We start from the raw sequence: 20207 nt of genomic DNA on the forward strand, positions 1-20207 counted from the left end.
CTGCACCTAATTCTTTGTCATTTCGAACGTCCGCCACCAAAACCAACGGAGCAAGCGAGCTTTGACGGCTGTCGGCGCAGAAAGCAGACGACGAACAGATCACGTGACGTATTTACTCGATTTGATCTGACTTTACCCCCCGATCGAGGAGGGTAGCGCGAGTAATTACTCCGGAGTAAACAACCCGCTTCTGGAACGCGAGTTCTGACGTCATCGAGTAAGCTCGAGTAAGTTTTGGAACGCCACGGTACGAAACTTTTACTCCGGAGTCGGATCGAGTAAATTTTGGAACACAGCCCCTATGTGCTGTCACCTTTGCACTTGGTGCCTAGCTGCTGGCGTTCGTTCTTGCGGCTGCAGGGCGGCATTTGAAACATTAGCAAATTTTGTTAATAAGTATTAGAATACAAATTGTATTTTAAGATTATTTCCTACCAACACATGAATTCACGTGATGGTAGTTGTTGCACTGGTGGCGCCGCAGCGGCAGCATACTGCACGTCCTTCAAAACTTCGAATAGACCATTTGCAGTCCTCCCAAGCGCCCCGGCGCGCGCGCGAGGAATCTTGGGATCGGTGTTCTGTCGGCCCCCGTCGTCTGGCTGCTCTCCGTTGGAATCGCATCACCTCGCCCTAGACATACTTTTCATCTTCGTTGTTTATACTTAATAATCCTCTTTTTTATCTACTCCAGTGTATTTTTCTTGTTCATAAGTGTATCTATTTCGTTCAGCGCTTTGTATTTCTTCTGTATATTACGTGTTTTTGTGCATATTCCATCGTTTTCGACGCGGCCGTCGACGGACACCACGCCGCTTCGTTCGCCGCTCCCGGGGTGAGTACTGACTGTTGCCGTTACGCTCTATCCCGCTCCTAGGCCGTTCATTTAACTCGTGTGCGGTCGCGAGAGAGCAGTTTCGAACATCACTACAAATGTCACCGCTGTAAGCAGAGAAATAAAGTAGTCATCACGAAGCGAAGGCCGACATGCCTTCGCTTCGTGATGCGCTCGCCCTGTGAAATGTGAGCGTGGGATATCGAGTACTGCTTGCGTGCTCAACATTCGGGACGGTGCTTTGTCGTTGCGATCTTTTTGCCCTTCGGACGCTTGCGAAGCTGTACCAGCGGTCGGCGTGCCTCGGCAGCGCTCGTCAACAACCGTCCGCGCGGCGTCACTTTTCTCGCGTTCGCTGACCGTCCGCGAGCGCCGGTGATTCATCGTCGCGGCTGGTATGCGTATGTAGTACATCGCATAGCTTCACAATCGCTCTTAACAGCGGTTGTGAGTTGAGCGGGCCCTTAGCAAGCGAGTTATGTCAGCAACTGCAACTTTGAAACTGATGGTCACTTCACTTATTTATTTCACTATTCGAGATGTCAGCTGAATGTAGTATCTTCTTAGGTCACCCTCAGAAGCCACATGACGGGCGGTACAACCTGCTGTGTACCGGGCTGTGCCCACACCACTCTCACTGCCAAGCATGTGTCCTGGAATCGCTTTCCGAAGAACAGCCATCTACGCAACATTTGGGTACAGCGAATCAACAGGAAAGGTATTTACCATATTTTTTTACTTGTTATCTACACTTTCCTGACAATGATCAGGAAGGTACAGTGTGTGTACTGTCCGACGTGGCCCAAGTCATTTTACCCATATGTACAACATACCTGCGAAACACATTTTTTTTAAAAATAAAAATAGCATTCATTATTTTTGACCTATAAGTGCAACATACGACTGAAACAAAAAAGACAATCTCAAAGAATCCCAGATGTTGCATGTGCCCTTTTCACTCTCTTGGCCACTTCCACCTGCACCGACATACCAATATTTGATTGCATCGCAGGAATGTCGCTTCATCTCACTACCCTACAGCTAAAGCAAAGATACTCTCACAGTGCTTCTATCATTTTCAGCGTGCATCCACTCCAGGTTTGTTAGGCATAAACTATGTGCTTGTTCTTAGTGCCCGCTGCACAATGGTACTGGAAGTGTTTAGAAGGCGGTGGGGTGACGATGGGGGAGGAGGAGAACTGAATTCTACCCCCTTGCCCGGATAGTTTACTGACGCCCCTGTTCAGACGCCACGGCTGCTGCATCCATTCTTACCACTGAGATTGAGTTGCACTTGCTCCAAAGTTGAATGGGTGAATCTTAATATGGTGCTAACTGCTTCTTTTGCATGCAGGTACCACTGGACGGTTCTCTCTGTGGACGCCAACCTCTGACAGCAGAATATGCGGCGCTCATTTTAACGAAACTGGGAGAAAGAAGTACGAGGACAAAGCTCCCCGGTTTTTTCCAACCAGGACATTTCCGAAGTGTATGTTATTTGCCTATTTTTGTTTCTTTCTGCAATAGTTGTTTTTCCCTGCTTATATTCTTGCTTGTGATCACTGTATACATGGGTCGTTTCTCACGTGAGCTACGTCACTGCTGGTGGCGTCTGGTGATTTGTGGACAGCGGTGCTACCCAGTGAGCATGGCGAAATACGTGACCTACGGAAGCAATCATCGCTCTCATAGAAAAAGACGGAGCTTCAAGCAATCGTAATGTCAGATTTTGTAGAGCTGCAGACATAATAACAATGTTTTGTCTGAATACATGAGATCTCTCAACGGCTAGACGACGCAAATGGACTGCAATCGAAAAGAGGTTTTGCGACGTGCGGTTAAGTAGCATCAAGGATATCACTGAAACTGAAAAAGTATAACATTCTCGTCCGTCATTAAATTTGCAGTGGGAATAGGTGGCATATAAACCTACTGACTGCCTTTTTCAAGGATTTGGCTTGGCTTAGCTAGCTTGCTGCTCAAGGCACCAGGGGATGTCGCTCTGCTGCCTTCATCTCTGATGGCCCCAAATGACAGCTTTTAATCCAGCTCTCTCGTTGTGGAAAGTAGTGAAGGCTCTGCATGTTTCCTGTCGTACATTGAAGTGCCAGCTCATCTCGACTCTAAATAACAGCAGTGTGTTTGAACGGTACCAGACGATGCTTCTTTATATTTCCGACTGCTCTATCTGACACAGTCGGTCACAATGCAAGAGGACTTCAGCGAGCTGGAAAACACTCTCTTAGCACATAGGAAAACATAGGAGAAAATGTACCAACATGAATTCTAGAAATATTTTGAGCGAAAACTGACGTCAGGTGCAAGGACTCTATAATTACTGTCCACCGTGTTTGCTTGACTAGGCAGCTTCCTAGTGACCATTCAAGCAGATAGAGTTGGACATGCCTTGTCAGGAGTTTGCGGTCGTAATATGCTTGAGCCAACTGCTTTGTAAGAAGTTGCAGCTGTGCATATCGTTCGTGTCACAAATGGAAACACATATGAATGCGGAAATATAATTATGTTTAATAAAGGGCCCTTTAGGCAAGTATGGACAGCCTAAGATGGCACCGAATATAGTCGATTTCACAGTAACATGGCAGGTGGCAGACTCTATAACCCCTGTGAACTGATTGAAGTGTTGAAGTCAAATGTATGTGACAGCTCTTTACTAGAGAAGTGTACTCTGATTGGCTCGCTTGGGACAAACCTTTTGTTGTGTGCCAAACTATGTTGAATAAGGATATAAACTTTGTTCCCTTCTTTTATACGCCGGTGGCTGTTGAATGCACTTCGTCTCAGAAAGAACTGCAACAATCGCTATTTGGCTACAACATTCCAGACCAGCTACCAAAGGGTAGAAACAGTGACCGCTATTGATCCAGCTGAGCTCTTGGTTGTTTGACATGTTATGTGCTCCGTACAGTGTAAGCTGTGCCCTGTGCTAGACAGAATTCCAGCCGGTATGTAATGCTTATAAAATAATTGCGTGAACAATTGCCTTATCCTTGCCTGCAGATGTTGCGGCCTGCCCAAAGGTCCCAAACATGATCTGCGCAAGGAAGCGCCATGCGCTGCAGCCGCTGCCGGCCTACTTTCTGTCGGACCTTGACCTGGCACAGACCGTGACCCTGCCTGCTAGCCAGGAGCCAGCACAACCCGGCAGCCCCTTGGCCTCCGCTGGTGCCCCTGACACTGATGATGTAATAGCTAGCGGTAAGCTCCTAACATTGAGCATCAGTGTTGCTCGTCTGTTTATTTGGCATCCCTGTCAACTGTGCAGCAGTCCCGATAGGTGCATGGAACACTTACATGCAGTACGTCGAACTTTACAAACTGTACTAACTCAGTCACCGCTGGCTATAGCACGCAAGTTGTGGCCGTTCCATACTCGCAGCACCATATGGCACGGTGCACTCTAAGATACCGCACATGCAAGGTACCCGCGGAGTTGTTCTTTCAGATTGCGGTCACACCCTCACTTCATTGTCTGCCAGGTACAAAGGAGATGCTGCCACAGCCCTGCTTGCATGTTATTTGCCTCAAGATCCAGATTGAAAAGTGGGGACACATGCTTTTGTTTATCCATTGTTTCCTACAAGACAAGCGGCGATTCTCTGGCGTCCACAAAAAAACCATCCCCACTTTTGTTATGGAGCACGGGCAAGGCTATGCATGCTCTTAGAATTCGCAGTTGACTCCAATGCATGCGCACGAACGCTGCACCGGAGCCTCTCAGGGCTTCGAGTTAGCGTCCGCAGCATTCTCCGTGCTCCAAGTAAGTGTAGAACAAAGCTTAGTTCCGCATTTCCCCGCAGCACCCCTGACGATCGGATCTCAAGGCGAATAGCCAGCATTCCCATTATAGCTCCTTCGTGTGGAACAGAGCAGCATTAAAGAGGTCATAAACCGACTCAGTTACTTCTGCTAAATGCTGCTGTCGCACAATAAAGCTTGAGAACAAGCAATATTCTGCTCTTCCTCACAGCCAGGTAAAATAATCACATGATTACTGTTAGGGGTTAGCTGCTACTGTTGGCGCAGTGATTAGACACAAGCCCAAGCCCCAATAGTTACCATGGCATTGATTGTAACCAAATAGTCAGGTGCTCACTCAGTGCTTGGGTCCAGTTCATAAGCCGTCTGTATTCAAGTGTCGTCACCCTGGTGTGAACCCTAGGCTTTCTCAACATTGTGATTTCTGACTGTAAATTAGCCTTCTATTCCTCAGAATATAACCTTGGCAGGGGAGCCTCTGGTTTGTGGTATATAGATTATTATATAGATTATATTTGTGCTACAGACGTCAGTATGCTTGTATGAGGTGCAGAACATCCAAATGCATATCGTTTCTTGGCCCCTTTAACATGTGATGCTTTTTTTGTATGGCACATGATATGCTATTTGGCAGAGCCAAGGCAATTACAAGGAGAAAGCCTAGTTTTTTGTTTTGATATTTGACTGCAAAAATGATGTGATATTTATTTTGCTATCTCCCCATCTGGCAGACCACCAGTACAGCATCACAGGATGTATCGATCAAGCCCTGCGTGATCGCATCAGGCAGCTAGAGGAGCTCGCTTCTGCAAACGAGAAACTGCGCAAGGACAACGACCGTCTACAGAAAGAAAATGAAGCTCTGCGGAAGAAAGTAGCCCATCTTGAGGAGATGTATGACAAAGCAGAGGAGGTCATCGATGCTACAATCCCCTTTCAGAACTTCACGCTCACAGCCGTGCAACAGGACCCAAAGAAACTGGCCTTCTACACGGGATTCGACTCCCTGGAGAGATTTCTCGCCTTTTACAAGTTTGTTCAGGCAGGTTATGAAGCTCACAAGGAAAGTCAAGGTCCGCAGAGAAGGTCACGTTATCTATCCATGGATGATCAGCTGCTGCTCGTGTTGTCCCGCCTGAGGGTGGGACTTTTGGAGCAGGACCTTGCATACCGGTTTCGTATCCACATCAGCACAGTCAGCCGGGTGTGGACATTCTGGATTGGTTACCTAGCGGACTACCTTGCTCAACTCAACTACTGGCCGTCGCGACAGGTTGTGAACAAGCACATGCCGGAGTGCTTCATCGAGGCGTATCCATCGACGAGAGTCATTCTGGATTGCACGGAAATCTTCATCGAGACACCTAGCGACTTCAGGGTGCAGAGTGATACCTACTCAAGCTACAAGTGCCACAACACTGCCAAGGGACTGCTGGGCATCACCCCCAATGGGTTCGTGTCGTTCGTGAGCGACCTTGCCCCTGGCCGCGTCTCTGACAAAGCCCTGACCGCATGTTCCGGGCTATGCAACCTTCTTGAGCCCGGAGACTCTGTCATGGCGGACAGAGGCTTTTTGATCACTGAAGAGGTCGAAGCTGCAGGGGCTAACCTGAACATTCCACCTTTCCTTGGGGGAAGGCTACAGCTCTCCCTGGAGGACGAAGCGAAAACTAGGGCGATTGCGAAGGTCCGGATCCACGTGGAACGAGTGATTGGACAAATGAAGTGTTTTCGAATCTTGAGGGGTACTTTCCCAAACAGTATGAGCAAGAGCCTGGACTCTATCTGGAAGGTCTGTGCTTTGCTGTGCAATTTCACGAGAGAGCCACTGCTCAGTCGAAGCTAGAGCTGCAGTCTTGTGGCTTCGTAGATGGTCGTGGAGAAAAAAGAGGCCATATCTCTCTATCTAGCTCACTTCAGCTCCGGCAACTTTTTGTGCCCACACGCCCTCATGACCCATGACGACCATTAGCACCGACTACGGCCCTCGGGACTTTCCTCTACCCAACGAAATGGACTCACAACCCACCGAGGCCACGCTGGCTTCTCCCGCTGTCTGAAGCTTACCGCTCAATGCACCACCCACAGCCGGTGCAACCACTCCTGCCGTCACGTCGCTTCTTGATGCACCACTTGTTGCCGCGTGAATTCAACCTGCGGTCTTTACTCAGAATCCATTCTCCATCCTCGGCGACGATGATCCCGAAAGCAAGTTGTCGCCCCTCAACAACAGTTGCCACATCCGCACTGCCGCCAATGAAACGAAGCGTGCTCGTGGCATTTTTTTCTTCGGCGCCGCTGCGACTAAGCTTACCACCTCACCCCGGTGCATCCAACGTGACTCGAACCCTGACTCGTTCCCCCTGGAGGACGGATGGCATCCTGTCTCTCGCCGACGTAAGGCGGCCCCGCCCGCGGCGCCTCCAGCAGCATCGTTCTGCAGTGAGTTCTCCCACACTGTCATTCTACGGCCGGCCAAACCATGCCGCATCATGGACGGGGTCTTTCTTGCCATTGACTCTGCAGTTGCTGCACAGATAGACCTCAGGTCTCCTACACCATTGCAGCCCCCTACCAAGTGAGGTACCTCGACTGCAGTAATCAACTTGCAGTTGATGCTGCTTTGTCTCAAGTGTGCGATGCATTCCTCAATGTAACATACATCCCGATCGGCACTCTGCAGGTCTCCGTGCAAGGCTACGAGGCCATTCGCCGTGGCCAGGTTCGCGGATTCATAAAAAAAGTCTGGCGACCTGGATTCTGCGTCCTAAAAAACCTTCATTGCCGGAAATCTGCTATCCTCCAGGCCGGTCCTCTCACAAACTCTGGGTCGGCACTCATTACATTCGACGGCACCAGCCTCGCGTTGCCCAGTGCCCCAACAGCACCCAAGCCAACGGCACAACACAGCGTCGTCAGTTGCCTTCATCAACATCCAAAGAGAAGCCGGCGTCACCACCAGTGACGCCTGAAACTAGCTCCTGCTCAGCAAGCTGTGCTGTTATCTGCGCCCAAAGCCCTCATCGCAGCACCGAGGTCTGCGAAGCAGAAGACTGACTCCCGCCCGGTGCTCGCCACAAAACTCCTAACGCCGGCACACAACATCACCGCCGACCTCACACAAGTCCCAACATCAGAACCGCCTCGGACCACCTTCGCAGAATCAGCGAGAGCTGTCAACAGCACTAGTGAGACGCCTGCCCTACTTCCGTCAGGGTCAGACTTTACTGGCTTGCAACAACAAATCACCCTTTTCACAAAACAAATGCTGGCAGCCACGCAGCGAATTCCGACGATGCAAAACTCGCTGTTTACTCTCGTGGATACCTGCACCCGTGCAGTAATCGGGCGCCTCGCGATGCAGGGCATCATTCCGTTCGGCGGCCCCCCACTATCACCACGCAAACATGGTTAGCGCCCCCAGGATTGTTCAGTGGAACTGTTGCTCGCTTAAACAGAAGAAGGCAGACTTCATCGAAAAATTTTATCTTCACTCGTCATCCGACATGGCCGCTGCGTTTGCTCTACAAGAAATCAACGGCCCCCTCCCTTCTTTGCCACAGTACGATGGACTTGCTCCGAACATTGAGACTAGTGCCCCCTTGCCTTGGATTCGTTCCGCCCTGTACGTTCATCGATCAGTGTGCTTCACTCTTCTCGACACCTCACAGAGGTGCTCTGCAATGACCAGCGTTACGGGTTGCCGCCAATTCCTCAACGGCCCGTTTTTCTCTTCTCTGTCTATGTGGCTCCAGACACATCGCTAAACCGCTGGACAAGGCAGCCGCTAAACATCCCTTTTTTTAAGCACTTCGCCCGTCTTTATCCAAAAGACGACGTTCCCGTTTGCGGTGATCTTAATGCCAAACACACGCATGGGGCTACGACATTGACCTTCCCCACGGCACGCGGCTTCTTGCAGACCTCACAGGGCTGAAACTTTCGTTCCTCAACATCCCAGACACCCCCACACGTATCAAACAATCCTCCCAACAGCAGGACACCTGCCCCGACTTTACCTGTGCTCGTTACCCTCGACGCTGGAGATGGCATGTCGCCGGCGACCGCCTCGGCGGTGATCACCTCCCCATTATTTTACGCTACGACTTCCTATCCGCAACCCTATCTCACTGTCGCGCCTGCTGCGACACATTCTTCACTAAGTGGGACAACTTCCGAGCAGCTCTTTCTTCTGTCATGGAACTTGCTGGCTTTTCCGACATTATACAAGCTATCCAGTCCGCCCACAAGTCTGCCACAAAGCGGCTAACCGTACCGGACGATGCCGCTTTGACGAGCATTTACTTACTGGACCGCCGCATTCACCTGTTGGCCTGTTACCGCCGTTCTCGCAGACCACGACGACTCCTCAAACCTTCACATAAACTCCAAAAGACTATCTCGTGCTACACTTCGGAACTCGCTTCCAACTGCTGGACTTCCCTGTGCAGATCCATCTCCGGCAATAGCCATCTTTCGAAAGTTTGAAGGCTCCTCCGTTCTCTCCTCGGGGACCACAAACCTAGGCAATTTGCTGCCACTGTTGCCCTTCGCAAAGGTGTCTCTCCCGAGGAGCTAGCTGAACGGGCCTCGGACGTCTTTTTTCCGCAACCAGCGCAACATGACTCTGGATGCTACACTTGTGTTCACCCTGTCACCAAGCTCTTGGGATGGATTGCCCGTTCACCCTCCACTCGCAGTGCACCTGGCCCCCAACAACGTCACAGTCGGGCAACTTCAGAACCTCCCTACGGCACTCAAGGAAACCATACTCGCCGAGATCAACCAGGTGACTCCAGACTACTGAAGCCCCAGGAGTCCCTGATCGCTGCCACTTGTCTCATTCGCCCTGGAAGCTCCCGAGAAGATTAAAAGCTTTTCCTCTTTTTATGCCCAAACAGCAGGGCAGATATGGTGGCCACTTCTTTGGTCGTTAAATAAATGTTTCAAAGCAAAGGTAGATGGTCATGATGAAAGAAATCAAGGACGTTAGGATTCCTGTCAGAAGTACTCAACGCAATAAAATGTTGTCCAAACTTGCCAGGTTTTAATTTTAGATTGGTTGCACACTACACGACAGAGTAGCGAGCATTTGATTATTCTTAATTTTTAACTAGGACTGATTAAATTAATTTCAATACTTTTGGATGTTTTATTTTAATACACACATATCCTCTAAAAAGGGCGGAAATGTAGTGGTTAATAAAGAAAAATAGACGTAATGGTGGGGCCACAGTCGACTCCTAGCAGAACTGTTTGGTGGGGCAACAGGCAGACTGAGATTAAAGCCCCTCTATCCTGGGAAAAGTGGCGCCATTCATTGTTGTGGAAATTCTCGAGACACGTACCGTGTGCCACTTCTGGGAAGGACATGGCGTCTGAAATCTAGCTCAGTGCTGCGCTGTGTCGCCATGATCTTCCCAAGGGCTGCATGTTGCACGTGCCTCGTGCATCGACGCACTTTGCGCTACTTTTAAAACATGAAGGGGCTTTAACTGAGATGCCATTGCGTGTGCCACAGGCAAAAATTCAAGATGTTGAAAACAAGCTGTTGCATTGTAAATTGTGCGAATTACTAAAATTCTCCGTCAATATGCCCCAGCAAATGAAGATTAGAGGGTTTACAGATTAAACCAAAGGAAGATGTCTGTCACCCCAGAGGAAGAACATGTGGGGACCTTGACGTGCAACCAAAATTTCACCATCAATAGCGCTGAAATCAGTAACGACACTACCGTAAACCAATTTTGCTCCCAGGTGGGCCGCCGGAAGCGGCGTTGGTAGCCACAGCACATGGTCGTTGTTGGAACTTTCGCGCATAATGCAGAAGAGGATCATGCCCTCTTTAGGTGTCACACGCTCCCATACCATCTTTAGTGTTTGTGTGTATGGCGCGTGCTTTGGACGGTTTCACAACTGACGACCACGCGCATGCTAGGCTGTGAAGATTACACGCTGGGGCGTGGGTTTGTAAACAATGGAAAAGTGTATGAAATTTAGCATGCACAGTGCACAAACTCTATTTTCAGTACACAAATATTGCGACTACTATATCGGACAGAGGTACGCGCTACAGTTTGCAACAAATTCTTGTGCCGACATGAGCAGTCTGAGGCATTCCAACTACTTGTCATGACAGCCACTTTCAGTTCACAAAAGTTGGTTTATTATATGTTCTCCAAGTCTTTGGCATTAAAAATGAGGTTGATTCCTTTGTGACACTGCCGTGCCGGGCTGTGGCCGGCGGTGAAACTGCACAGCCCACCAGCGACGGCAAGCAACCAACTGAGCGTCCAGAGCTAGGAACCAAAAGGCACCTTTATCACACGAGGCAATGGCTTTTTACACAAGACGTGGGCACAGTGTTTGCAACCCGATTACCGAAAGTGTCCAAACTTGGCACTAGCACCGCCCGCAAAATCCCCCCTTTAGAATGTTCAAGGAGAGTATCGGACACCTTGGCTGTGAAAAAAAACAAAGTTTTACAGATTGAGTCTCTTGGGAGCGACCACTTGTCTTCCAGAATGGGTTGAGTAGTGTCGGCCCGTACCATCACCACGAACACGTGGTGGTGATGCTGGACGAGGCACATCACGATGACGCGAGTAGACAGGTCCACCTGAGGCCGAACCGTCGACGGAAGCTAGGGGTGACGCCGGCCTCGGAGAGACACAACAGCACCTGCCGCAGGCGTTGGTCATGTTCCTTTTTCGTTCTGCCGAAGACTAGGATGTCGTCGACCATGTTGACCAATCCGTCTAGGACTTCCAAGATCCACGCCACCTGTCGCTGGAAAAACTCGGGGGCCGACGTGATGCCAAATGGGAGTCGGCAAAAGCAATAACGCCCATACGGCGTAATGAACATCGTAAGCTCTTGAGAGTCCTTGGAAAGCTTGACCTGATGGAAGCTTGAGGTAACTTTGAGCTTCGAGAAGACTGCCGCATCGCCCAGAAGTCCCAGGACTTGATCGACGGTGGGGAGCACATGACGTTCTCTCGGGACAACTTGATTTAATTTTGTAAAGTCGATACAGACACGGTAACCTCCCGACGACTTTGGAACCATGAACAGTCCAGCGTCCCGAGGTGTGGGGTTGGTGACACGCCGAATGGCTCCGTCTTGCTCCAGTTTGGCCAGTTCTGTTTGCACCACCTCGCGCAGGGGTATCGGTATGCGGCATGGAACACTAAGTGAAAACGGAACCGCATCCGGGCGTAGCCGAATCTTGTACTCCTCCTTGAGCGTGCCGAGACCTCTGAAAAGTCCCTGCGGTGCCGGCACTTTCATGTCGTCCAAGAACTTTACCACACCCAGAGCCTGGATGGCTGGGAACCCGAGCAGGGGCATAGAGAGGGACTTGATCACGTACAGACGCTGATGACCGGTCTTGCCTCGCCACAGGAGGGTAGCCATGAAGTACCCAATGACTTTTAGCGACTGGTCTCCTGGTGCTGTCAGCAGGTCGTCGACCTTGTCCAGATGATGAGGTAAGTTCGGGAAGGCTTCCGAAACAGCAGACGCCTCCGCGCCGGAATCTACCTTGAATATCGCCGTGTAGTTGTCGACATTGACCTCAACGTACTTGGCCTTGGCCTTCTCAGTCTCGAGGATTGCGTGGAGCGGTAAGGAACGCCACCTTGCTCTGCTTTCGTTTCCGAGCGCAACAGACGTCCGCGAAGTGGCCCTTCTTCTTGCAATAATTGCACAGAGACTGCCGAGCAGGACAGTCTGAGCGTGTGTGGGGGGCCCGACTGCAGTAGCTGCAGGAACCTGGGTCGTTATCGCCAAGTGAAGACACTGCTGATGCGTCGTCTGACCGTTTTGTTGTCTTGCGTTGGTGCGTCGGACCATGACAAGACTTGGTGGCGTCAACGTTGACGGTGACCTGGACACTCTCGACTCCCGCGAGCAGTTTTTTTCTTTTTCGGCGTCTTCGATCTGCCTCACCTGCGTCCACGCGTCCTTGAGGCTGAGCTTGGCTTTCCAGCAGAGCTGGCCGGACAGGCGTTCGTCGCAAAGACCAACAACGAACCGGTCGCGAACCAGGCGTTCTTCGACTTTGGGGGACGGGTAGTTGCACCACTTGACAAGCTTGCAGAGCTCGGCGTAGTAACTGTCGACGCTCTCTCCCGGCTGCTGAACCCGCTCGTGGAACCTCGAGGACTCTTACACCTCGTTGACGGGGTACAGGAAGTGTTCCGAGAAGCGCTTGACCACCGTGTTGTAGTTGTTCAGGGAGGCGGCGTTCAAGCCGAACATGTCGAGAAGGACCCGAGCCTCGGGGCCCATGCAGTAGAGAAGTGTCCGCACCTGAATGTCCGGTGGTGCTTGGCGAAGTACGGAGGCATAAGCGTACTCCTCGAGTTGCGTAAACCGGGTAGGCCAAGAACCGGTGTTGTCGAAGTCGAAACCAGCAGGCTGACGTACGGAGCCGCCCACCCACGCGGGCAGTGTTTGCAACCCGATTACCAAAAGTGTCCAAACTTGGCACTAGAACCGCCCACAACAGACACTACAATTTTATGATCAACACTCAGTCTTTCCGATATTTAAAAAAAAAGTCTGTCAGGCGTGGCACCATAACGTTCACCCAGAGTGCCTCATCAAAGGGCACCCGTGTGACCCAGCAGTCTTTCGCCCAGTCAACAACAAGGTCACACCACTCCAGTCCTGTGAGCGCAAGTTGTCCTGTCACCTGGTAGTAGTGCTTGTGCTTTTTGTCGACACTCTTGTCCGCATGGATAAACTCCACAAACCCTCTGCTCATCACCTCCTCGAAGGTCGTCAGGTTCGCATCTATCGCCCGTGACACGGTCTTCACTTCGACTAGTCCGTACTCCTGTATATCTTCGTCCCAGACCAGCCCGTCTGGTGATGCCCCCAGCATGGGAAGGCCAGGGTTGATGCAAAGGCCAACACTGAAGACTTGGACCTTTTGCTTGGCCTTGTAGCGCTTCAGAGCAGCCGCCTCATTCTGAAGTCCCGCCCTCATGTGACGTGTCGTGCCATGTCCGCCCGAGAAAATCGTCCTGAGAAACTTTTCGTTCACGGGTGCTTGTCGTTTGACGATGTCTCCGAACTGTGATGCCGTGATCCTTTTCTCACGTTCCGTGTGCCACAGCATACTTCTGCTTTGGCCACGTGTCTGTTCCTCCAGGTGCTGAGCTTGTGTAAGAGTCAGGGTGCATGGATCGCTTGGTGGCATCTGGTGATTCCAGCACTCTTTTATGGGCAAGCTGATCCGTGCTGCAGAGGCCCCATCATCCGTGTTCGAGTGCTCCTGAACCTTCCTTGGCAAGGGTGTGAAGGCAGCTTCTTCCATCACGTCCGCAAACATTGGGAATATTCCCTTCTCAATGAAATCTGTATGCAGCCTCTTGACGGTTGCCTGCGCCACGTCCACATGCACTTCCGTGGTTTTTCTCGCACTCTTCGCCTTGTTGCTAGAGTCGTGCTTGACGAATTCTAGTTCGTTGAACGACACCGTACTTGCACCTCTCTTTGAAGATGGGCCCCACTGCCTTGCTCCCTCAGTGCAGGCCAGAGCATCCGGGATGTAGGACCTTCCCTCCCTTATCAGGTCTAGCATGTGCCAAAGCAGTGCTGCCACATGCTTGCACACACCGCCTTGTCCAGCCTTGCAGGAACAGGAAGCCTTGCTGACCTGCCCATCTTGGCAGAGCACAGCATGCACTGCGTATCGCTTCGTAAGGGTCATGGAAGCCTCCACGTTAGCCTTGACAATTGTCTCTGATGCACTTGTGGTGTGGAGGAAGATGTTCTGCACTTTGTGGGCCTTGAACATTTTGTAGCCAGAACTTGTGTGCTTCTGTGCTCCAGCTGCTTGGCCATGCCCTTGGATGTGGCTTTCCGAGAATGCGGAAGGAAAGTCCTTCAGCTGCTTGGTCCAAGGTCCTGCTGGAAGTGGTAGCTCTTGCGGCTCTGGTACATCCCGTGTCGCCATAGCCTTCCCTGAAAAAAAGGCAGCTCAGTCAGCGTTTTAAAAGGAGGACGGAAATTTGACCAACACAGTTTTTTAATGGGTTTGGTGTTGTTTTGACAGAATTAACCTAAACTTGCGAAGTAAGAGTTCATCTAGGGTAACAACCCCTCAAAAAAAGCCTGCTGTAAACTTTGTGCTAAAAAAAGAGTGTTTGCTATTAGGCAAACATGCCAGCTTTTGTAATCTACAACTTCTTGTGCACTTTCGAACATTACACAGTCGAAGGAGCATTCTGAAAGCAAGCCACGCACTGGCATTGGGGACAAGCATCTCCAGTGTCACTGAGCTGCTTGTTGCTGCTGCCCTGTCAGTGTCCATGATATAGTGCAGCTCTGAATACGAAGAACGCGTTTTGACCATAATCCGTTTCGTGCCAGCAGCATAAAGCTGCTGGCACGACCGTGAAGTGTTGTACAGGAGTGGCAAAGACACTCCAGCTTTCAATGCGTCAGTGTTCGTCCAAAAGAAGCAGTTCGCAGAGCCACTAAAAAGTGTCTAGCATTTCATATGCACGCGCTTGCGTGAAAACGGGATGATCAATAAAGATATGCACTCGCGGGACGCTGTGTTAGCGCGGTTCGCAGGGGCAATCTTGCCTCACCACAGTGAGCGCGCTAGCTGAACTGTAATTTCGATAAACAATGGAATCTCCCCCATACTATGCATAAAACGCAGTCAGAACCCCTTCTCCCGCCGCGACGAAGAACCGAACGCGAAGGATGTGATGCTGCGCGGACGGTTGTTGACGAGCGCTGCCGAGGCACGCCGACCGCTGGTACAGCTTCGCAAGCGTCCGAAGGGCAAAAAGATCGCAACGACAAAGCACCGTCCCGAATGTTGAGCACGCAAGCAGTACTCGATATCCCACGCTCACATTTCACAGGGCGAGCGCATCACGAAGCGAAGGCATGTCGGCCTTCGCTTCGTGATGACTACTTTATTTCTCTGCTTACAGCGGTGACATTTGTAGTGATGTTCGAAACTGCTCTCTCGCGACCGCACACGAGTTAAATGAACGGCCTAGGAGCGGGATAGAGCGTAACGGCAACAGTCAGTACTCACCCCGGGAGCGGCGAACGAAGCGGCGTGGTGTCCGTCGACGGCCGCGTCGAAAACGATGGAATATGCACAAAAACACGTAATATACAGAAGAAATACAAAGCGCTGAACGAAATAGATACACTTATGAACAAGAAAAATACACTGGAGTAGATAAAAAAGAGGATTATTAAGTATAAACAACGAAGATGAAAAGTATGTCTAGGGCGAGGTGATGCGATTCCAACGGAGAGCAGCCAGACGACGGGGGCCGACAGAACACCGATCCCAAGATTCCTCGCGCGCGCGCCGGGGCGCTTGGGAGAGACTGCAAATGGTCTATTGACAGCAGTCCTTAATGCCGCCAACAAAAGAACGTTAAACAAAAGTAACACGTGTGTCGGAACCATGGTCGGAACAATCGTATCCTGTCTACTTGTGTACATGCATGTGTACGTCCAGTTTTAGGACGGCGACGCAAACGTCGTTATTCCGTGTAACGATATAAAGAAGTTGAGCGCAGTTGGACTTACGGACTTCAACGCCAACCGTTGGTACGACGTGTGGTGGAAGGACACCAATCTGGCTATTTTCGAGCCCAAATCATGAAGATGTATGGTAAGTATCAAAGCATGAAATTTATTTATATATATATATATACCTCTTCTCTTTAAGTGTGCGGTGCATTTGTAGCATCTATAGATTGCCTGTTCCGTTCGCGGTTACGACGTGCATTTTTCTCGGCGACCTTGTGAGGTTGCTGTAGATTTGGTGGCAAAAAGAATGGCAAAAACATATAAAACACCTCTTAGGGATGATGGTCCGGAGGTATTTCTTTTGAAATGTGCATGCGGTTCCCGAAAATGTTATGTATCAGGTTTTTTTAACTACCTGCCGTAGCAGTCTCCCCTGTCAATCTTTGTCAAGTTGTAAGTAGTGTAACGTGGAAAGAGAACTGAAAATAATTCATACAAACATTTGCTTTGAAATACGAGTAAAGTGGTCGGAGGCCCAATTCTACCTATTTCAGCCTAAAATATAATTAGTTGATGTCGAGTAGGGATGCTCAAAAATTTAAATTTCTGATAATACATTCAATATTGCTCGCAATTTGTCATCTTAATTGAATAGTATTTAAAAAAAAAAGTTATAATTATTTGCAAATGTAAACGGTTCAGCGCTGCGAGTTTCCCCTAAAGGGGCACTAAAGAGGTTTTTGAGATAGTCCGCTCTTGGTCATGCGTTATTCTAGAGGCTCTAGCATCCCAAGAATCTAAACATTATAATCCTGCACCACCGATTTTCGTATTAAAATAGGATAATCAATTTTTCTGCGATTAATCACAGAACCCAAACCGTTGCCGAACAACGAACGGCGCTTGTCAGCCAATCAAGCGGTGGTTTCTTTCGTCGAGTGATCCGAATGCGAGCTGCTTCTCGGGTTGTTTTGCCAGCACTCCTTACTCGGGTGCACAAAGTGAAGGTTGCGGGGCCTGAGAGAGCTTCCAAAACTAGCCCAGAAATGGTTCGAAAGAGGGTTACTGGATGCTGCTAAATTGTTTTAGTGGTCGGAGGCCTAAACAGTTTGTGTCCCTCTGGCTTCGACCACCTTGTGATAGCATTTCGGCCCTCATACAAATTATGTCTACCGTCACTTTCAACTGCGAATTCCTTATCTCTTTCAGGCTTCTTTGGGCACTATGTGGACACAACCTGCACTGCCGAGAAAACACGCGAGGTTCGCAAGGCAGGGATGAACAAGCTTCTGGCTAGGAAAATTGCTGATTTAAATAGAGAGGTTTGCGTGAATGTGAGATTTGTATTATGTACTTAAATAAACTGTATTATCTTAAATAAGCTACACCGTGTACTCTCACTTGGCAAGACACGTAATGCAGTAGGTAAATAGCATGCCAATATAACTAAAACTAATAGGCTACACCAATACAACTAATAGGCTAATACAACTAATAGACTAATACAACTAATAGGCTAATACAACTAATAGACTAATACAACTAATAGGCTATTACAACTAATAGACTAATACAAAGTGTCAATAAACCGATAGGCTATTAGAAATTTCTATTAGAATTTTTGCTAGGGCACCTGCCACGCACCACCATCTGCAGGACTACCTCATTAAGATTGGTTCCTGGGCATCACAGAACCTTCTGTGCCTGAGCCCTGCTAAAAGTTCTGTATTGCGCTTTAGCAGTTCGCATAGGGTGGAGGCCCCTACATACAGTCTCTATGGTGCCCCGCTGGTCGTGAACGACAGGCTAACCATACTTGGTGTCACCTTCACGCGAACGCTTGACTTCTCCACCCACGTGGCTGGCGTTGTTGCGAAGGCTCGCCGCACTATGGGTTTTGTCTCCCGGGTGTCGAAGCCATGTGGCCCTTTGGCTTTTCGCACATTGTACACGTCGATCGTGTTGCCTATGCTGGAATATTGCAGTGCGGTGTGGTCTCCATCGCAGCAGCACCTTGCTACTCGCATTGAAAGTGTCCAAAGAAGAGCAACAAGAACTTTTTGTGCGCGCGCTACAGGTGCTGCCGACACGCACTACGAAACACGTTTGAACATTGCGGGTTGGCGATCCCTTGAACAGCGTCGCAGCATCGCCCGTATGCGTCTGTTGTGTCGTGTGCTGGACGGCTCACTGTCTGGCACATACCTGTCCACAGCCGTACGTTTGAACAGGCGCACCGGCCAGCCTGAGCCTCTGCACACTCGGACTAAGAGGCACGGCCTGTCACTGCTCCCCGCGGCCATCGGGGAACTCCTCTCTGTTCCGCTGAAGGAGCGTCAGCAGCGTCAGCCTCTCCCGCGGTGCAGGGAGGAGTCCCTGGACTTGTGCAAAAAGTATGGTAAACTGATGTCCGCGGGGGGAGGGACGTAACCACCCATGTTTCGCCCTGCTGCGAGCGTTGGCGGGCGCGGGCAAGCAATTTTTGGTAAACTCTGCGCGCGCGAGAGAGTGTGTGTGTGTGTGTGTGTGCGGGGGGGGGGGGGTGGGCGGGTGGGGGAATAGATGGATAAATAAGTGCGCGCGCGCGCGTGCGTGCGGTGTGTGTGTGTGTGTGAGAGCGCGTGCTCTGCCTTATGGCGAATTCGGGTGGTCAGTCGCCGGCGAGAACGAGCCGGCGGAACCGGCAACCAGAAACGCGCCGGCGGCACACCGCGTGACCCTCACCACCCGAACACGAAACGCCAGACGGTGGCAGTTTACTTCGCCCCTTGCCCGCGCGACACCGCTAGCGAAAGCCTGTCGCGCCTGTCGCCGCCGTCACTGATAGGGGTGTCGCGAACCGGCCGCGGTTCGAGTTCGACCAGGTTCGACTTTTTCGAACTTTTAGTGGAAAGTTCGTCGAACCTTGTTTTGAGGTTCGACTCGTGTGCGCATGCGCGACAGACTGGCCAGTTGGCTTCGGATTGGATGGTAATGGCTAAGAGATCAATTAAGTGCAGCGCTGATCAGCTATTTCAGTCAATAGAGTACTAAAATTTAAGTTATTAACTTCTTCAGTGAATAGAATTAGTTTCTTTCAATTGCAGCTGTTCACAAAATAAAATAACCCTTTGCATAAGAAAAGAAATTCTCCAAACCTAGACATGCTTGTATCAAGGTCTGGCCACACTGTCCACAAAGTCGAACCGGTCGAATCTGGTGAAAAGTTCGAAGGTTCGTCGAACCGGTTCGACCCAGTCGAACCCCGAAAGTTCGACCAAAAAATCTGGTTCGACAAAAGTTCGCGACACCCCTAGTCACTGATAGGGGTGTCGCGAACCGGTCGCGGTTCGAGTTCGACCAGGTTCGACTTTTTCGAACTTTTAGTGGAAAGTTCGACGAACCTTCTATTGAGGTTCGACTCGTGTGCGCATGCGCGACAGGCTGGCCACTTGGCTTCGGATTGGATGGTAATGGCTAAGAGATGAATTAAGTGCAGCGCTGATTGGCTATTTCAGTCAATACAGTACTAAAAATTCAGTTATTAACTTCTTCAGTGATTAGAATTAGTTTCTTCTAATTGCAGCTGTTCACAATATAAAATAACCCCTTGCATAAAAAAAAAAAATTCTCCAAACCTAGACATGCTTGTATTAAGGTCTGGCCACACTGTCCATAAAGTCGAACCGGTCGAATCTGGTGAAAAGTTCGTCGAACCGGTTCGACTCAGTCGAACCCCGGAAGTTCGACCGAAAAATCTGGTTCGACAAAAGTTCGCGACACCCCTAGTCACTGATGTCCCAACGACTTGGATTGACTTTCGTAGCGGCTGCTAAAGTTACTTCAGATCAGTTTCGCTCTTTCGTTCATTTTTTTCTCACTGACCTTCTCTCTCATTTCGGAAGTGACGACACCGGATACATAGTCTGGCGCCTACTCGCCCGGCCGTTCGGAGCTCGGGCGGAAAAAGCGCCGGAAAGTTGCCGGTGCTTGCCGGAGAACCACCACCCGAACGGTGCGCGCCGGCCGGGAACTGACCACGCAAACACTATTGCCGGTTTTCCGGCAAAATAAGTTGCCGACGATTGACCACCCG

The 20207-nt window shown here is 50.2% G+C and overlaps 2 protein-coding genes across 2 annotated transcripts; one reads left to right on the forward strand and one right to left on the reverse strand.

Moving 5' to 3' along the window:
* Positions 1-596: 596 nt before the first annotated feature.
* On the forward strand, positions 597-10878 carry LOC121834864. The gene is made up of 5 exons (XM_042288767.1): positions 597-835; positions 1403-1553; positions 2190-2324; positions 3854-4051; positions 5344-10878. Exons 2-5 carry the CDS (start codon positions 1421-1423, stop codon positions 6456-6458), a joined length of 1581 nt encoding a protein of 526 aa, XP_042144701.1. The 5' UTR covers positions 597-835; positions 1403-1420; the 3' UTR covers positions 6459-10878.
* Positions 10879-10914: 36 nt separating this feature from the next.
* On the reverse strand, positions 10915-16003 carry LOC121834865. The gene is made up of 2 exons (XM_042288768.1): positions 15681-16003; positions 10915-14587 (listed from the first exon to the last, which is right to left on the reverse strand). The coding sequence occupies exon 2, from the start codon at positions 14577-14579 to the stop codon at positions 13149-13151; it is 1431 nt and encodes a 476-aa protein (XP_042144702.1). The 5' UTR covers positions 14580-14587; positions 15681-16003; the 3' UTR covers positions 10915-13148.
* Positions 16004-20207: the final 4204 nt, after the last annotated feature.

Source organism: Ixodes scapularis, unplaced genomic scaffold (assembly GCF_016920785.2).
Source record: "Ixodes scapularis isolate PalLabHiFi unplaced genomic scaffold, ASM1692078v2 PGA_scaffold10__122_contigs__length_95168666, whole genome shotgun sequence".
Classification (NCBI taxonomy): domain Eukaryota; kingdom Metazoa; phylum Arthropoda; class Arachnida; order Ixodida; family Ixodidae; genus Ixodes; species Ixodes scapularis.

Excerpts from the sequence above, each read along its gene's own strand:
- LOC121834865 (XM_042288768.1), bottom strand. The coding sequence starts at position 14,579 with ATGGCGACACGGGATGTACCAGAGCCGCAAGAGCTACCACTTCCAGCA.
- LOC121834864 (XM_042288767.1), top strand. The coding sequence starts at position 1,421 with ATGACGGGCGGTACAACCTGCTGTGTACCGGGCTGTGCCCACACCACT. Across the intron at positions 1,554-2,189 it reads ACAGCGAATCAACAGGAAAG|GTACCACTGGACGGTTCTCT; the intron begins GTATTTACCATA and ends TTTTGCATGCAG. Across the intron at positions 2,325-3,853 it reads AACCAGGACATTTCCGAAGT|ATGTTGCGGCCTGCCCAAAG; the intron begins GTATGTTATTTG and ends CCTTGCCTGCAG.